General features: G+C 47.1%; 1 protein-coding gene across 1 annotated transcript; it reads left to right on the top strand.

Annotated features, from left to right (window-relative positions):
* The first annotated feature begins 11,540 nt into the window (after positions 1 to 11,540).
* Positions 11,541 to 18,295, top strand: LOC102568958 (ankyrin repeat domain-containing protein 9). Its single transcript, XM_059717215.1, has one exon. The coding sequence runs from the start codon at positions 11,839 to 11,841 to the stop codon at positions 12,727 to 12,729; it is 891 nt and encodes a 296-aa protein (XP_059573198.1). The 5' UTR covers positions 11,541 to 11,838; the 3' UTR covers positions 12,730 to 18,295.
* Positions 18,296 to 18,754: the final 459 nt, after the last annotated feature.

Raw genomic sequence — 18,754 nt, 5'->3', positions numbered from 1 at the left:
CATCAGCTTTATCACCACCCTCATGTCTAACTTGCAGCAAATCACTTCACCTCTCTCTGTTTCTATCCCCTGCCAGCTCTCATCCTTCTTGTCTACTGAGACTGTGAACCAAGTACTGCGACATATTTCTATTGTACCAAGCACACAGGGACCCTGGGGTTGGTTAGGGCTAGTAACGCTACTCTAACAACATTACAAGGACAACCAGGGAACAAAAGCAGAAAGGAAATGGGACCTGTCCAGTCTGGGATGGTGCCAGTCCTGGGATCTGGCATGAGAGACCCAGCCTTCCTCAGGGCAGTTTATCTCTTCTGTCACCCAGACAACCACTTGATTCACTTCCACACTGCACTTGTGCATGAGGAGCAGAAAGAAAACCAAAATTAACTCCTCCTTCACCAGGGCCCAGGATGTGACCTGCTCCATCCGACAGAAGGCACAGAGCCACCTTGTCACCAGGGGATAAATCAGGTCTTTGTCTGTTGAGAGTCCCTGTCTCAAGGTGGAACTGCCTTGACTGAACAGGCAAAAAGAGAAAGGAAACAAAAGCAGGCAGACAAAAAACAGATAGGACAAATGTACTGTTGGGAATTTTTCCCTCCAATCAGCTGCATGAAATGATATACATGAGAGCCAAGTGAACAATTTGCTCGCAGTCTCAGTGGCTGATAGCTGCCATTATCTTTTCCAGTTTCAGTAGGTCTCTTCAGTCACTCTCTACTCCACTGCATTCCTGGATCAAGGACTCTTCATTGTCACTTGTCTTTTTCTGGGTTTATACACCAATGATAGTTCAAAGAAACCACGTAGACCCACATAACCACATTTACTAAATTTATGCCACGTACATGCATAGTTATCCATTCTACAGCTCAGGCTAGTTTCTAAAACAGAAACACAGTGAGCACTACAAGAGGGTTCACATATAATTTAAAAGTACATTACCAAGTCTCATATACTAAAATACCGGAAGATTTCTATGCCATTATTTTTAAGTGGAAGACCATTCTGCAGTTTGGAGTTATCAAGAGTGACTTCCATGTTCCCTCTAAAACGTTATATGGTTCAGGAGTTAAAGATAACTGCTCCCATTTCAGCATAATAGGGATGCACCAAGCTGCTGCTTTGCAACACCACTCCCTCGGAGTCAAATCTGATTCTGCTAACCCAATTGACCACAACAAAGTCCGTCAGAAAACCAGAACCAACACAATGTGATTCACAGCACTTAATTTCCAGCCAACTACTCTCAACTCAAAATCTGAAGAGAACCCCTCTAAGCTCTCTTAAATATTTTATTGCACTCGTCAGGAAGAGCAAACATTTTTCTCATGCCAGCCTGGTATGAAAAATCTTGTATTTTAATGCATCTATTTAAGTCCTGCAAATTCCTTTTGTATGCAGATGTAAAGCAGCTGCATTATACCTGTCATTCCATGCAGCTGTAGCCTTCATGGACTTTTGCTGGTGACAGGACCATGCAGCAGGTAAAGGGGTCGCCCCCAGCAGACAGCACTATGGCATGGCACATAGGCATGTTTCTGAAAGGGAGCAAAAAAGCTGCAAAACTCTCAGTGATACATTTGTCCCCATTATTCCCTTAGAGGAGGGCCTGGCAATGTTTTCTGGCAGTGAGCTGAAATGACTAAGCTTAATGACTGCTTCTCTCTGCTGCCCAACGGTAGTGACATGGGCAAACTGCCCAACTGTCATACAGTGTGGGTGAAGCCTCCTGCCACTGAACACCACCGAAGCAACCACTTTGTGGGCCAGATTAACTGGCTCTGCAGGCCTGATCCAGCCAGCGGGCTGTAGGTTGCCAGCCCCTGTTCTAGAGAGCCTTCCTAGGGTATGTCCCTGTTCCCTGTGAATCTCTTTCTCGCCCTCGCAGCCAAGCAGAGTAAAATCTGTTCAAAAGCCAAAGGCTGCAGTGACTAACTGTTCCCTTTTCTGGTGCTTTATATGGGAAAGGCTAAATTTGGGTTTTTTAGAACAGTTTTTGTTCAGATGGTTTCACACAGTTGAATGAATCTGACAACCCATAATTACTTGCTCTGTAAAAGGGATTACAGGCTTGTATGTATGCGAAACAAACAGCTCGTGTGGACACTGCTTGTGTGCACTGAGAGTGGGGTCACTTATTCCACTTTCTAAGTGGAGTGGGCTACCTCACACCCCTCATTGCTGTGTGCACTAGGAGGGTTCAGATAGGAGATTAGTGTACAGTAGCCAGTGTGCTGCCTATTTAGCCCCAAGTTACTACACACAGGTTTCCCTGTGTAGAAAAGCCCTACTTTTTTATCTTTAAGTGCAAACTTCTAGCATGGGTAGAGGAGGGAGGGTTCTTTATGGATCAAAGCCCAGAGAAAGGGAGCAGCAGTTCTTGATGTTGCAACTTCCAGGGACATTTCTTCCAATCCTACTGCTGCAGGTGAATAGAAAGCAAATGGAAACCAACCGTTCACTGTCAGTTGGCCGTCCACTCCAACTGAACGAGGAGATAAATGGCGGGATATATATATATCCACAGCTTTCCTGAAAATGTACATTTTTATATGTACATTATTCCTTCATCCATCCAATCACACACTAACACATGTACATTAGGGCTGTGCAAAGCTTCGGGTGCTGATTTGATTTTGAGGAGATTCAGCTTGATTCGGACCAATTTAAAGGTCTGAATTGATTCAAAGCTCTCCAAAGCTTCGGAAAAGATTTGGAGAGCTTCGACGATTTGGTCAGTCCCCGGTGGCTGCTGCAGGGAGCTGCAGCTGACTCAGAGCTGGTAAGTACTAGGGGCAGGGGAAGGGGTGCTGGGGGAGGAGGGAGGGAACCATGGGGGGACCCCTGCCAGCCCCCCTGACCCTCAGCCACTCCTCCAGTCCCACCATGGCTGCCCCCACCCACCCCAGCTCCTGGTGCTTTGAAGAAAAGCCCCGGTGCTCACCGGGTGTTGCCGGCCGGGGGGGATCTCCACTACCCCCCACTGCCCCATGCTGCATGGGGATCTCTGCTACAAGCCCCTCAACCCCTGCCAGCCTCCCCACAGCTGCCTTGCCCACTGTGGTTCTGCCCTTTAAAGAAAAAAAAGGCCAAGAAAAGCCCCAGGACTCACTGCTCCTGCAGCAGCCTCAGGGTTTTGGGGGGCTCGTGCAGAGTCCCCCACATGACATGGGGCAATGGGGGCCAGCAGGGATCGCCCCTCGCCAGCAGGAACTGTGAGTCTGGGGTTTTTTTCAGGGTTTGTTTTCTTAAGGGACAGAGATGACCCTGGTGGGGCACCCGTGGGGGGGCTGGGGGAGTGAGGAGGGGTTGGGGGGATCATGGCAGAGGCCCCCATGCAGTGGGGGGCAGCGGGGATCGCTCCCCCCTGCCCAGCAGCACCTGCTGAGTCAAGGCTTTTTTCCTCCAAGGAGCAGGGAGCTGGGGCAGGCAGGACAGTCATTGCCAGGCTGGGGGGATGGGCCTGGCTGATTCGGAGATTTGGCAGCAGCCGAATCTCCAAATCAGATTAATCTGAATCGATTTGGGACAGTGATTCGAATCACCGAATCGAATCACTGTCCCCTAAATCGGCTGAATCTGAAACCAAAGCGAATACTAGCAGCTTCACACAGGCCTAATGTTCATACAGCTAGGTATTATTCTTTTCTCTTGTGTATTTTTGTATTGTCTTTTTAATCTGTGTTCTACATTCCTTGACTGTTTTGTCGTCTTCCAAGTCCCTGGTTGGGGAGATACAGAATAGAGGGTGTTTAAAATGAGAAGTGGATCCAGATTTTTGTAAAGGGGAATGTAGGAGCAGCAACCAGCACTGCAAGAGTGGCTGTGCTGCCCACTCCCAGTCTCCTCCCTTCCCCACAAGTAGGCAGGACATTCATGAGAGCTCCCAGGGACTTTTTAAAGTTCCCAATGCAGGTAAGAATCTCCCCATCCAATTTTACTCCTACTCAACCCTCCCGCTTATCCATGACCCTCCTTTAGAGAGGTATCTTCTGGTTCAGCTCCTGGAGGACCCTTTAGGGGTACACAGTGCCCCTGAAATCACAAGCAGCGAAGCAGTCAGTTAAAACCAAACAACAATTATTGATACACAGCACTACAACAGGCAGAGTCCTTCTGTCCCAAAATCCAAGCAGTCCCTGTTAGGAAAAACATCCGTGGCTGCTCTTTCTCAAGTCACTCAAGCTACTCTTATCCTTCCTATCTCTATCTTCTTCCTTTTCTCAGGTGGTCACCCTCTCTAGAACCTCTGCCAAGTGGCCCTCTGGCACCAAGAACAGCAAGGAGCCTCTTCAAGTGCTTGTCTGAAATCTGTTTGATGTGCCAATATGGGCAAACTAACTCCTTGTTGCTTTACAGTAGGGCTGTGCGAAGCTTCGGTAGCCAATTTGATTTGGAGGAGATTCGGCCTGATTCAGCAGCCGAATCTCCAAATCTGAATCGAATCGGGAGACCCATTAAAAGGTCTGAATCAAACTGAAAGCCTCTGAATCGATTTGGAGAGATTCAGAGAGATTTAGAGATTCGGAAGGCTTGCACCAAACAGAAACTGAGAAGAGGGAGGGGGATGGGGTGATCTTTCATATATGGAAAAGGCTGGGGGGGGAGGAGGGGAAGACTGCTCTGATATTGACATCTGTAGTAGGCCATTGGCTGTGATCTTTCTCTGAGTTCCCTTCCAATCACAGTGCTTTGAGTGAGGGATGTAGAAACAACATATAAAGTGGCGTCTGAAGTGATCTGTGCCTTTTGTGAAATGTGTCTCTCTTGGAACATCAGGAGCTGAAACACTCTGGCTTGCTAGCTAGTCTCTCTTCTTGTAAGTTGTATCCAATCCTTTCCTACTTACCCTTGCCTACAATCCCTATTGTTATCCCTATCCATTCCTTTCAACTTATTCTTCCCCCAAACTCCTCTTATTTATTCCTGTTAGTCTGTCTTGATTCAAAAAGAAATCTGTGTTTTCCCTGACAGTGTGTCATCACCGTGCAGGAAAGCACAACATATATTACACACATACACATTTTATAGCACACCAAACATTATGAAGCATGCTGGAAAGGCGGGTGCCAAGTCTTATGGCAGGGGAGGGAGGGGGCAGAGGGAGAGCTGCAAGTTTCCCCCACCCCAAACATAGACGCACTCTCTTTCTTGGCAGTGATGAGTCTTCTGCTGCTAGTGGGAGCAAGGAGGTGGTAGCAGTGCCTCCACCTACACCACCACTACTAACACCACTAACCAGCACCAGCATGACATTCTCCACCCCAATTTCAGTTCCCAGCATGAGTCTTCCAGTGCCAGAGGAGGAGCTGGATCTGGAAGTAGAGGAGCCAAGGGCCATAGCGAAGGAAATTCTGGGGAAGGAGGGGAATCTGAGTTTGTGCTCCACACCTCTCAGAGTTTCCCTAGAGGCATATCTCCTTCTCTGGAAGGCACTTTGAAGGAGGTTGTGGGGCAGGTGGCTCAGCTCCTCCTGTTGTGCCTCTGCCTGCTGAGCAGGGGGATAAGGCAGGATCCCCACCCTCAACCCAGAAGTGGGTGGGTAGTGTCATATGGGATCATTTTGAGGTGGCAGATGATCCCTGGTATGCTATGTACCAGCACTGTTGAAGTCAAATCAGCCTGGGCAAGGACATGAAACACTTCATCACCACGACGATGCTGCTGCATCTCAAGAGGCAGCACCCCCTTGCCCTTGTTCCTTCTCAGCCTGGCACCAGTGGGAGCATGGCTAAAAAGTCCTGCTCTCTCTCCAAAGCCCCCATCCCCAAGAAACAAAGGCAGGCCACCCTGGACCAGTGGGGGAAAGGCCAAGACAAAAGTGGGTGCGTTCCCAAGGTGAGCGAGGTCACCCAGAGCACTGGGGAGATGCTTGCTCTAGATGTCCAGCCCTTCTCCTTTGTTGAGTGTCCAGGGTTCAGGTGGTTCATGGTGCTCGTGGCCCCATTGTACCAAGTGCCCACATTTACCACCTTTAGCAGGATAGTGGTGCCCTCCCTGTATGAGGCATGCAGGTAGTACTTGAGGGAGGAGCTGCAGAAGGCAGGTCCACAGGTAGCCTTGCACTTCACCTCAGGCATCTGGAGCAGCTGGGGTGGAGATCATGCCTACCTCTCCCTCATAGGGCACTGGTGTGATCAGTCAGGACGTCGGTGGGCTCTCCTTCAAGGGGAGGCAATGGGTGAGTCCCACACAGCAAGGGAAATCATGGTGGACATGAACCACATAGTGCAGGAGTGGCTCATTGGGCAGGGCGAGCTCACCTGCGGGTTCATGGTCACCAACAATGGGGCCAATATGGTCAAGGCAGTGCATGATGCCAGCTTTGTTGGCATCTTCTGTGTGGCACACAAGTTCCATCTCGTAGTCAGGGACACTTTGGAGTGGGACAGGGCTTCTGGTGATGGCGCCATCACTACCAGCCAGCTCATTTCAAAATGCAGGAAGGTGGCGGGCTACTTCCACCGGAGCATCAAAGGGGGCAAGATACTGCAGGACACAGAGGCAGAGCTTAGGATCTCATAGCACAAAACCATGCAGGATGTGGAGACTCGGTGGAACTCCACATACCTGATGCTGGAAAGGCTGGTTGAGCAACAGAAGGCCAGTCATGAGATGGCCTTGCTTGGGGAGATTGGGATCAGTGGCAGTCTTAACAAAATGGTGTGGGATACCATCTCCCAGATCTTGGTGGTCCTCAAGCCACTGAGAGCCTCAGTGCTGGCGATGCCCTCCTTAGCCAGGTGATCCCTGTAGTGAAGGATCTTGAGAATGAAATGGAGAAGTTCCAGGGGATCGATGTTCCTGGCTGGGGCAAGTCGCTTTCACCAGACATGCAGGCACTGGTGAAGCAGCTGAAGGAGGGCATCAAAAACCAGCAGGATCCATTGAGGTCCAGTACGGTCTGCATGCTGGTGGACATGTGTGACCCAAAGGTGAAGGGGAGCATCTTCAGCAGCAAAACCCTTGATCACTGGACGGAGGTGCTGGTGAACAGGGTCAGGGAGGCAGAACGGTACAGGCAGGGGGATGTGGAAGAGGGGGATCCACTTTCCCTTGCCAGCACTCCTATCATGAGCTAATCTCTACCACCACAGCCGCTGCCAATGTGGGCCAAGGGCATGACTTCAATGCTGGGGTCCAGAGGCACCAAACCCAACCATAAGGCAAGTAGTGTGGAGGTGTTGGTGGCTCCACCAAGGATGTGGAGGCGCTGCTCTGTGACCCCTTGGCCTATTGGGCAACCCACAGCCAGATGTGGCAGGCTCTGGCCACAGTGTCCGGGAACCACTGACTGCCTTGGGAACGCACACTGTCCTGTCCACTGACCAGTGTTCCAAGTGAGAGGATGTGTTGCACTTAAAAATTGAATTTCTAACCAAGTGCTTTATGAATTGACAGAACATTCAGTTGATGAATAGCAGAAAGGCTTGCTTTAATACCTACCAATAAGTTACAAAACTAAATGACAGAAAAGACTCCTTCCCAATATAAAATGAGCTATTAGTCCTCAGTATTATCTTAGCTGCACCAAGATCTTTATCCAATGCAGCTGGAAGTCATTCTTGTATAGCCTCAAAGCTTGGGTCCTTCACTTGCTGGCTGGGTGGCAGGATGGCTTCTTGATCTTCCTTGGACTGTACAGACACCTTGCTGGCAGTTCAAAGTGGGGATGTGTTAACCAGGATATATTTACAGTCATATTTTCAAAAGACCTTAGCTTTTCTTGTCTCTTGCAGGCTTTGCTTTGAAATGGATATTTTAGTTCTTTTGTTTTCTTTAGTGACACTTAGCTCAATTGAGATGTACATGTAGTTTGTAGGTTTCTCAGGCTATTTGGCTTTCTGGCTTGCTCTCTGAGTCTTGTTAAATTTATGCAATGAGTGTGTTAGGTCTCTGCCAATACTTTTGACCATCACTTATTTTTTTAGGCTCAGGCATGGTAGAAGGTTGAGGGCTGTTATTACAACTGTTATTATCTTATGGCATGGCTCTGGTATTGGGTACCACAAGCACTCCAATCTCTCTTATGCCTAATGGGTTGCAAACCATTTGCAGAGTTTGATTTTCTTATGGCAGTCGTGTTACCTTAACCCGGTGTTGCCCCAGCCACTGTCTTGCATTTTTGTGCATGAGACACTGTCCAAGCTTTCACAGTTTTCATATGCAGCAGTCCCCAGTAGTGTAACTGGAGAGAGGGGTAATAGGGGCAACTGCCCAGGGTGTTGATTTGATGGGGGGTGGGGGTTGTGCAAAAAAAACATCTGCTAGCAAGTGTGTGTTCCTGTTTATGATTGTTGTGGCAAACAGAAGTCACCACTTCCACCTTTCTTTGGGCACCCAGCTGTGTCCCTACACTGCTTCTCAACCCAGTTCACCCAGACAGCATTAGTATTGTGACTGTTTCTCTGTCTGTTCTCTGCTTAAACCAGGGGCAGGCAATTATTTCAGGCAGACAGCCTCTTACTTTTGGCAAGCCATCCAGGGCCACCTGACAGGCAGCCAAGGGCAGATAAATATTTGTTTTCTAATTTTTTTAGGGGCCCTGTGGGCCAGATAGAATGACCTGGTGGGCTGCATCTGGCCCACGGGCCGCATTTTGCCCTCCCCTGGCTTAAACCATGAAGACTGAAAAGACTGTCATCTTTGTACCCGATACCATAAAACTCACCATTACCTACTGCATAATTATAGGACGTCCTTACTTCTGCATACTGGGAGAGTGCATATTGTTACTCCTTTACCAACTGGTAGTTGAATCAAGGGTCTTGAAGAACAGTGTCAGGTACAGAAGCAGACACAAAGCAAGGTATTCTCTTAGTGCAATGAGTTTGTTTGCAAAATACACACAAGTCCTCTTTCCTCATACTGAGATGATAACAAATGGCATACAGACTACCTTCCCCTAGCAGAAATCTTGGGTCAGGTACCTCTGCTCTGTCTCAGAAGCTGCTGCTTTGATCCTAATTTTCTTATCAGAAGCTCCTTATGTCTCCCAATCCAAAACCTCCTGCTTATTCAACTCTTCTGTCGATCACCTGTCAGCAGCAACAAGGGCTGGGTTCAATTTTGGGGATACTAAATATATTTTACCATGGCTCAAACCCCAACCCAGTCTACCTAGAAAACACTAAATGGATTACTAGGGTGTCCAATAAAACCAACAACCCTTTTCTTGCAAGCAGTGTAAACACAAAAAACAGATTTATTACAAAGCATAAAGAAAAGCAAAAGTAATCACTATTATTTTTAAACACTACAAGCTACAAAACAAAGTCTATAGGTGGCACCCTCTTGGGGGGTTCTTTACCCATGCCCAAGCAGTCTGGGACTTGGGGCTCCCCAATGGGTAGTTCCAGGCCCCTGCACCCCTACACCTGCCCTTCAGCAATGGGCTGGAAAGGGTGGGGTCCAGACCAGAAAGTCCAATGAGCTGCTCCATGGGTCCACTACGTTGCAGGGAGCTCCTAGAGAATGTAGTCCTGCATTGCAAAGGGCCCCTTGTTGCTCCCTGTGAAGCTGTAGCACTGATCCTCATTTCCGCATAGTGGATTTGAGGGGTGAACTGCAGTTTTCACTAGCATATCACACCCCAAGTTTGTAGAGTTAATCCCAGCTCTGCTGGGGCAGGAAACTGCAAGAGAAGTCAGAGAAAAGCCAGCCAAACAGCAAAAGATCCTAACCAGCAACCATCACCAACCATACCACTTTGGTCAGGACACAGAGCTACAAAAGCAACTTGTGCCAGGCCCAAAACATACCAGGCCCAGACATACAGCAAACAACGTATAGCGGGGCTCAGCAATACCGCTATGCTAAGACACAGCCACTGTGAAACAATTAAAGGGGGCCTCAGGCCTGTCCTGCACCCAGACCTGAATATACGACAACAAAGTGCCAAGCTTACTTGGCTGTGGCCTGGACATATAGTCTCAGCCACACTGTTATGCTGAGACCTAACAGTTATGAAACAACGTAAGGGGGCCAGGCCTAGTTTGGCTTGGGCCGGAACCAAAACTAGCACCCAACCACAGTGCTTGGTTGGGGCATAAACTGCAAAAGGAGCCAGGCTTATACACCGCTGAGGCCTGAATAAACAACATGAAATGCCAGGGCTTCACCTTGGCCCAAATCTGCCAGCCAACATATGGCTGGGGTTCAGCCCTACAACAGTGGGCTGAAATGCAGCAGCTGTAAAACAGCAGAAAGGACCCAGACTTATGGCTGCAGCCTGGACATGTAGTCTCAGCTATACCACCACGCTGAGACACTACAGTCCCTAAAACAGTGACTGCCAGGCGCCTGTTTCCTGGTCATTCTCCATTAGGGAAGGATACACTCATGGCATCATCCCACCCAAGGCCTGCATGCCCAGTAGATGCCAGGATCCCATTACTGGGCAGCCTGCACTAGGGGAGGATACACTCATGGCATCATCCCACTCAAGGCCTACATGGCTGGAGTTCAGCAACACAGCTATGCTGAACCCAAAAGAAGATGCAACAGCAACTAAAACATGCCAGGCTCTTAGCCCTGGCCCAGAGAGCACACCAGCAAAAACTGCCAGGCTCCAAGCTGGACCAGTTTGCTACAGGCATTGATGCCCGCCCCCCGCAACAGCATCCCACTCAAAACCCAGAAAACAAAAGGAGAAAGGAGAGGGAGAGAACAGAGGTCTCAAGCCCTGAGACAGAGTTTCTCTCCCTATACCTGAAGCTTTCCTTTCACATAGTGTCAGCTTGCTTCCCCAGTGAAGGGTGGGGGGTGTTTGTGGTGCAATGTTTGTTTGCAAAATACAAGTCCTCTTTCCTCATACTGAGTTGGTAACAAATGGCATACAGACCACCTTCTCTTAGCAGAAATCTTGGGTCAGGTATCCTGCTCTGTCTCAGAAGCTGCTGCCTTGATCCTAATTCTCTTATCAGGACCTCCTTATGTCTCCCAGTCCAAAACCTCCTGCTTAATACAGAACACCTTGTTCTAGCCCTCAGCTCTGAATTTGACCCCTACAAAACCACTGATTAACCTTGAGTTTATGCAGCTGCTTTGCAACAGAAAGGGACACCAGCAGAGCTTCAACTGGCGGACAAAGAACAGTGCTTTCACTACACAATACCCTTCCCGACTCTGGGCGTGGTAACTGCATGGCATCTTTAACTCTTCTATGGGGAGTTCTGGTTATACAGTGGTGATCCCTCTTCGACAATCCATTAACATCAGTATCCTCTGATGGGCCAGCTGTAATAGTTTTTTTATGAAAAACAAATCACATTATTAGATATCAAAAGCTGTGCCTAGTAATTATATGATAATCAATACATATGGACTGTGTAGTATTTTATTTTAACATATATTTGCGATGTGATGAATAGTGTATGCAGAAATGGGCAGACAAAGAATAAAGGCACAGTGGTGTTATACTTACTGCAATGTACCAGCTGATCTGGTTAGACATCAAATGCAGACAGAAAATTGCCTCACCTCTCAAGCTAATTTTAGAATCTCCCTGTCTTCTGTACGGCTCTGTGGATGTGAAATCACTCGCAGTCTGACAGTGTTCTGGTAACCTGTGCCATGCACAGAGCAGGGTGCACTCACAAGCCAAGCCATCTGCTTGCATGGCATGGGTTAATCGAGCCTGTGGGATTGTGCTTACCTAAACAAAACCACTGCAGTGAAGGGAAAAAACAATGAATGGGTGGAGATGAGCAGCCCAAGCGTTCCAGCGAGTGCAGTCCAGGCTGCAATGACAATCTGAAGGTTGCAGCAGCATCAGGATCTGCATTCAAAGTGAGCAAATCTTCCAGTGTGGAGGACTTGTTCATTTTCTAAGACATGGCCAGTAACCAGGCCAGCCTTCAAGATGACCAGAGCCGGCACTGTAAGTTCTTGTCTTATATGTTCTACCAGGCTGTGCGAGACCACAAACCTGTGTGGATGCTGGAAGACATGAGAACTATGGAATATTTTTACTGGGAGGAGAATGCCAGCTTGAGAACGTATTCACCTTCAGAAGCCCTTCTCTATGCAGTGGTGCATAATCACCTGCCTTACGCTCAGTATCTGCTGTCTCATTTTCCAGAGGAGGCTCTCAAGGTACCTGGGGAACATTTCTGCTATTGTCCATCCTCTGCTCCTCACTTGGCCATGGCGGTCACCTATGACAGGAGAGATATTTTGGGGCTGATCATCAAAATTGCGCACAAGATGCCCAGCTTGAACTCCTACATCAACCGGACTGGCTGCTTTCATCTGGAAGATGGCAAAACCCCTCTGCATCTTGCCTGTGAATTGCTGAGGTCAGAGACCGTCCTCATCCTCCTAGGCAATGGGGCTTCTCCCAGGATCATGGACAGCAAAGGGCTTACCCCTCTGGATGTCATCCTGGAGCAAATGTGGGACTCCAAAGTCAATGTGGCATCAAAAAAGCTTTGCCTCGATTACCTCTTGCTCTTCATGCCTAATCCACAGTTTAAGATGCGGAAAGTCCTGCAGGACCATCCTGAGCACTGGACAGCTTTGCTAGGGGAAGACAAATTCAACAGCCTGGTGGGGAACACACCTGCTTCTTTATACCTGCAAGCTATGCAAACTATTCTCCAGTCTCTCCCACCCTCCCACTTCCCTAAAAGCATCCAGGAACTGCCTATACCTCAGGCACTAAAGCCCCTACCATCCTATGGCAAAAAGCTACAGACAAAAAATGTGGTAAATGCTTTTCCTTGACTTTATTATTTGGGACTTGGATTTTCAAAGGCAACTTGAGGGAGTTAGGTGTCCACTTCCCTTTGAATTGCAATGCAGTTTTGGTACCTAGCTTCCTGGGGGTCTCATCTGAAAATTCAAGTATTTCATGATAAGATTTTAAAAGGTTTTCTAACTGATTGTAGGCACGACACTTTTAAAAGCAAAAACCTTCCTTTTTATGTTGTGCATGCAAAGGGTTAAATAGATTTGAAGGTATTTTTTTTAAAACCATGGACCAGAATCAATGTATCTGAATTTCCAATATGCTAACGGTGTCCTGTGTAAATTGTCCAGATAGAAGGAAATTACCTATCCCCTGGGATTGTTCAAACACTGTCAAGAAGGGACTGTGTTCTTCCAGACCTAGGGAAAACACTGTACTGTCTCTGACAGTGTTGACATACCAGGTTTCCTTTGTGAGAAACTGCTACAGCATGATCTGGAAACAATAAAAAATCCAGGTGCTCACCATACTGATGGAAATGCTTTATAAGGGGGCAGTGGGTCTGTGTTCTTGTGGAGGGAGCAAAAGCAGATACAAGAACCATGAGGAACCTTCCTCTTTCATTGGGGATTAAGGGGTTAAAAGGCAATCCCATCCCTGCTGCTTCTGTAGAATTGTGCAAAGGGGAGGGAACCATTTTCCTTGCTGTCCAGTGAAAAAATGGAAATCATGGTAGTGCCAATAGAAGTTACATCTTTAATGAGTGACATTAGTCTGGCTTGACTTCGGTTTGGGGGGGGGGGTATCCCCAAGAGAGTGGCAGTTCTGCCTTGCTGCCTTGATTTAGACATTTAGATCAAAACCACCCACATCTTGCCAGTGTGATGTTTTGCTTGGTATGTTGTTGTGGTTGCTTAAGGCATGCAGGGTCCAGTTGGCAGCTGCAGGGCTTAATCCTGAAAAGTGAGGGGTACCTTGTGCTCCCATTGACTTCATTGGGAACCAAGGGTTGGAGGCTTTAACACTCTGACAGGATTGGGCTCTTAGAGCCAATTCAGCTTGCCTTGCATTACCAGGAGCACTATGCTTTATTCTGAGTCAGTATTATTAATCAGGAAGTCAATCGTTAATCAGTCGGTACCTTGCTGTCTGTGGAGAACCCAGCAGTGGAAACTACTTACATAATGACACACCAGTGGCAGTGCTCCACTCACACTCCCTGTAGGACCCGTTCTTTATTTACCTGTAAATCACAGTCATTCCAGCCCATGTTTGCATTTTTAAATCTAACTCTTGTATCCAAAAAAATCCCAACAAACCCAGCTACAAAAATTCCCCATATTTATAGCATGCAGCACATAGTGTGTGCTCGTCTCCTTACAATAGAGAAAGTGCTAGGCAGTGTGTGATTCCTCTGGCCAGTTTTCTTGAGATCATGAACAAGACATGGCACGTAGTAGAGTTTGTGCTACATCTCTTGTCAAATAGGATGGCTACTGTATGGATTAACGATTTGTTTCTCCTACAGTAAAGTAACAAGCCAAATTCTCAGCTGGTGTGAATTGGTGCACCTCCCCTGGAGTCATTAGGATTGCACCCACTTACGCCAATATGAAATTATGGGGAGTACCCCTGTGATACTGGTCAGGGTGCCAGCCACAAGTGGATGACAGGCTGCTGAATATACTGGGGAGTGCCCCTGCTGTATGTATCAGATACATCCCTGTGAAACATGCCTGTTGTGCTACCAAATGTTCTGGGGACTGAATGTTCTGGGAGCCTCCTGTGCTGCTGAATACACTGTTTGCTTGTCATTACTGGTATATTGAAAAAAATGCCGGCACGGCTTTTACAATAAGGGATCAGCACTGAATGGGTTAATCTCTTCCCCGCATCATGCCTTACCAGAGTATTTTACTCCAATGACATCTCCAGGATTGTATGATTCCTTTATGATTTACTCCCTTTTTTGGGGGGTGGGGAAGGGAGAGGAAGAGGGAGGGGTTGAAAAATGGTGTGCACATGAAATTGGATTTTTGCAAAGACACTATTAGCATGACAGGCTCTGCGGCACACAGGCCAACGTGGCAGAGATGGAGGCTATTGCAGCTGAGAGGTATCTCACCCCCCCCCACCACCTCCCCCAGCAGCGTTGAGCTGAGGGTAGATTAGCATAAAAAGCACTGGCTGGGCCCACCCTGCCTGTCTGCAGAGAGTGTGCAAGCTCCTCCAGCTGTAGCAGCTCATCAGCCCCACAAGAGACAGGGGAGACGGGGGCCAACAAAGCATCCATTTCATTCCCAAGGCTGACAAACTGACAGAACAATAGCACGGCTCCTCAGAGTGAGCCGCATTCTGCTTTCAGGGAAGTCAGTGGGAGCAGGCTGGCGCTCAGCGTTGGCTCTGTCCGCAACGAAGTCGCAGTATCTAATTTGGATGTCAGCAGGGAAGAGGCGGAGGAGGAGGGGGATGATATTATTAGAATGCTAATTAGGCTCCAGTAGCAGGAATTCAGTCTTGAAAAACATGGAAGGGAATTCATTAGATATTTTTATACTGTCTTGGGTTCCACTAGACCTTCAGCTCTGAACAGAGCTTCAGCAGGAACACCCAAGCTAGGGAGGTGGGGAGGGGAAGGAATTTTGTGTAGGGATTGGTCATGTGAGCAACATGGTGCTTCCAGGCACACGGGGTGAAATTCTCAGGTGCAGAGAGGACCAGGGCAGCACTTGAGACACATCTGGGCCTTAAACATTGCAGAGGCATTTGTCAACTCCCTGCTCAGAGGCAAATTTCACCTTTTGCCAGGTCTAAGCTTGCAATGCAGTATTGCTCCGGCTTATCCAGATCTTTTCTGTTTGCAAAGTTAGATTGGTTCAACTGCAGTGTGGAACTTCATGTGTTTATGAGTGTTTGAATGTGGTCACCTTCAGCTGGGTGCACTCTGGATTATGGTGTAGTCAGGTGCCTGATGAATCTCCTTGTAGGAGTCCTGTGACCATCACACCAAGACCTTGAACACGTATGCCTAGGCAAGAGTGTGGAGAAGTGGAGGCTGCCTAATGCCTACCGTCCCCACTTTAGACCACTGAGACAGACTCTAAAGGCTAAACCAAGTCCAGATGTTCAGGTCCTCGACAGTTGTAGCTTCTGCCAGAGAGCAGCAGATAAGAACTGCTGTTGACTCAGCGAGGGTGTGTTTCTGTCAGGGTGATGTATGTCCCATAGCTTTTCTCCACCAAAGGAGTACCCACAAGGCAGTGAGGGCTAGGGTTTTGAGGCACCATATACTCCATGTTGCCACCAAGCCCTCCAGTTGGATGCAGTTAACAGTCATACCCAGGACCATAATAGGATATGAGTCAGCAATACCTACTATTGCAGGGGAAAGGAACTTTTCTGTATTTCAAGCTGTAAGGGAAGGTCTGTGCATTTTCACAGCAACCAAGGGATTGTTAAAAGTTGCTACTATCTAGTGGCTGTGTAGTGGCCTGTGCTCATCAAGTCGCCAGGCCTTAAGACATAGATGAAGCTGGAGGACAGAAGTCTATACTTATGCTGACTATGCAGGCCATATTGTGAGGCTGCTTTTGGGGTGGGATTTCTTTTCTGTTAGAAAGGAATGGTTTTCTATCCTGGTTCATCTGTCCTTAGCATTGATCTGCCTGTTTATTTGTTATTTTGTTTGTCTTCCTTCTCAGTAAGACACATTACACCTTACGCAGCCAAATCTACCTCAGCATCATCACACTTGATTCTTTTTATTCAATCTCTTAGTTCATCATCCTCTGTAAACCTGCTTACAAACAAAACTAAAAGTCTAGATCTTTTGTACAGTCCTTCCCTCCAACCTGTCAGTCTCTAGACTTGAATCTTCCTAGAGGAAAAATCCCTGCACTTGCATGAAAAATACATACATTTCCTTTTAGTTTTTACTTTTTAATCAAAAAGGGTGCTAGGTGCCGTATAGCAATGTTTACATTTGGCATAAAAATACACTGAATGAGTGTAATTTGAGATTTTTATTTTTAAACTGGGGAGGGGGGGAGGGCAAAAGAAAATAAAAGAGGTAGTGAAAGAGAGATAGAGAGAAAATAAAAGGAAAATAAGTTGATACCAGCCTCCGGATTATCAATGGGCTTAGCAGGATATGACTTTCTTTTTACTTCTGTCTTTGTGAGTCGTGTTATAATGAGTACGTGTGTGTGTGTGTGTGTGTGCATGCGTGCATGTGTGTGTGTGTGTGTGTTCATTTGTGTGTGTGTGTGTGTGTGTGCATGTGTGTGTATCTGCCCTCTCCAGGACAGACTCAGAACTGCTCCTTTTGGGGAAGTTTCTGGGATAATGAAAAAACATGAGATACTCAGATACTATAGTGATAAATGCCTTAAGAAATCAGCCTCTACATATATAAAATCAAGCAGGCTTTGCACCACAAGCATTATACTGACAATAGCTAAGGAAGCTTCTTCACATAAAGTGCCAGTAGCCTGTGCTCTTGAAGCAAGAGATCTGTCCCTGACCGACAAGTAGCAGTGGTCCACAGCCTCTTGACAGCCATGATCAGGCAGCAGCGGCTTTGCTATTGTGTCACCATTTATTTCTATATCTTTTTTTTTACTCAAAATCTTTTATACATAGCTCCTAAACTTTCTTCTCTATTGACATTTGGTTGGAAGCATACCACCTCAGTACAGCACTAGGCAGCGGCGTGATGATGTTCCCTACCTGCTCTGTGCTGGTTACTTGTTGAGCTGAAGGGAGAGTAGTCCTGCTGAGAAGAAGAACCTACTGGGGAGTGTGCAGCATCAGCACAATAAGATGACTACCCAGTTTCTAGTTCACAAGGTAGCACAGATGCAGCTATACTGGAGCACCGTAGATGCCCCTGCTGAGGCTCTAAAGCCTGTGGGAGTTTTGGTGGATTTAATGGAGTACTGCATCACTGCTAATACCACAGGGCCAGTTTCTGAAATCTGTGGCACCTTTTTACTTCTGGAGTGACTCTTCTGAAATCAATAGAGTTCTCCTAAGATTATTCAGGAGTAAATAGGAACAGAATCTGGCCCCCTGGGTACCTCTGTGTACTTCCAGACACTGCACTTTTGACCTCAGCTTTTGACCTCAGCAGATAAGCAAATGGTACAGCTAATCCATGGAGACTTTTTACATCATTAGCATTTTTTTTTTTAGTATATTTTCCATCTCTCTGAATGGGAGCTACCTTTGATGGGCATTCCCTGAGCTTGTTTTTTTGGGTCCAGTATGAAGTTGACAACCACTAATGTTTACTGATTGAAATTGAATCCTGCCGAGCCTAAGGTACAAATGAATGTTCATTGTATGTTATGACTTTCTTATAAATTAAAGCCATACTTTGTAATTTAGGTTTCTCTCTCTCTCTCCTTTTTTTTTTAAAGAAAATTTAATTCCATATGATTGTGTTTGTATATTATTCTCTGCATGGTAAAGATGACATGATTGCAATGTGTACTGAAAATAAAATATATAGACACATATAAAGAGACACAGTCTCTGATATAAATATATCAGCTATGAAGATTATTTAATCTGACTGTATTACTGTAATAAACTTGCAGTATAAACTGTATGTGTCCCTTCTTTCCTCCTGGATCAAAAACATCTGACATGAGCTGTTCCTATTATTTTGGCTACTCTTTGGCTTTGATTACTTCAGCCTGAATGTCACGTCATTGCCTCCTTGAATGTGAAAGAAGGACCAAAGTCTTTTCCTCATGACCTTGTGACATCTGGATATCTCATAGAATCAGCCAAACACCCAATGCCTCTGAGGAAGCCTTAAAAACACCCTGACACATGTATCAAAAAGGTGGGGAGGGGCAGGGCCAGACACAGGCATGGGCAAACCGGGTGGCCACCTGGGGTTGGGACAGAAAGGGGCCCTGGAAACGGTAACTTTTATTGTTATTATTATTATTATTATTATCTCTGGCAAAGGGGGGCCCAATAGTAAAAGTTTGCCCAGGGCCGCCTGGAGTCTAGGTACGGTTCTGGGGAGGGGGCAACCAGCAAAGCCCA

The sequence above is a fragment of the Alligator mississippiensis genome, chromosome 1, assembly GCF_030867095.1.
Source record: "Alligator mississippiensis isolate rAllMis1 chromosome 1, rAllMis1, whole genome shotgun sequence".
NCBI lineage: Eukaryota > Metazoa > Chordata > Crocodylia > Alligatoridae > Alligator > Alligator mississippiensis.
This window is presented reverse-complemented; position numbering and strand designations above follow the sequence as displayed.

Bases quoted from the DNA above. Each gene is read 5' to 3' on its own strand.
- LOC102568958 (XM_059717215.1), top strand. From the start codon at position 11,839: ATGGCCAGTAACCAGGCCAGCCTTCAAGATGACCAGAGCCGGCACTGT.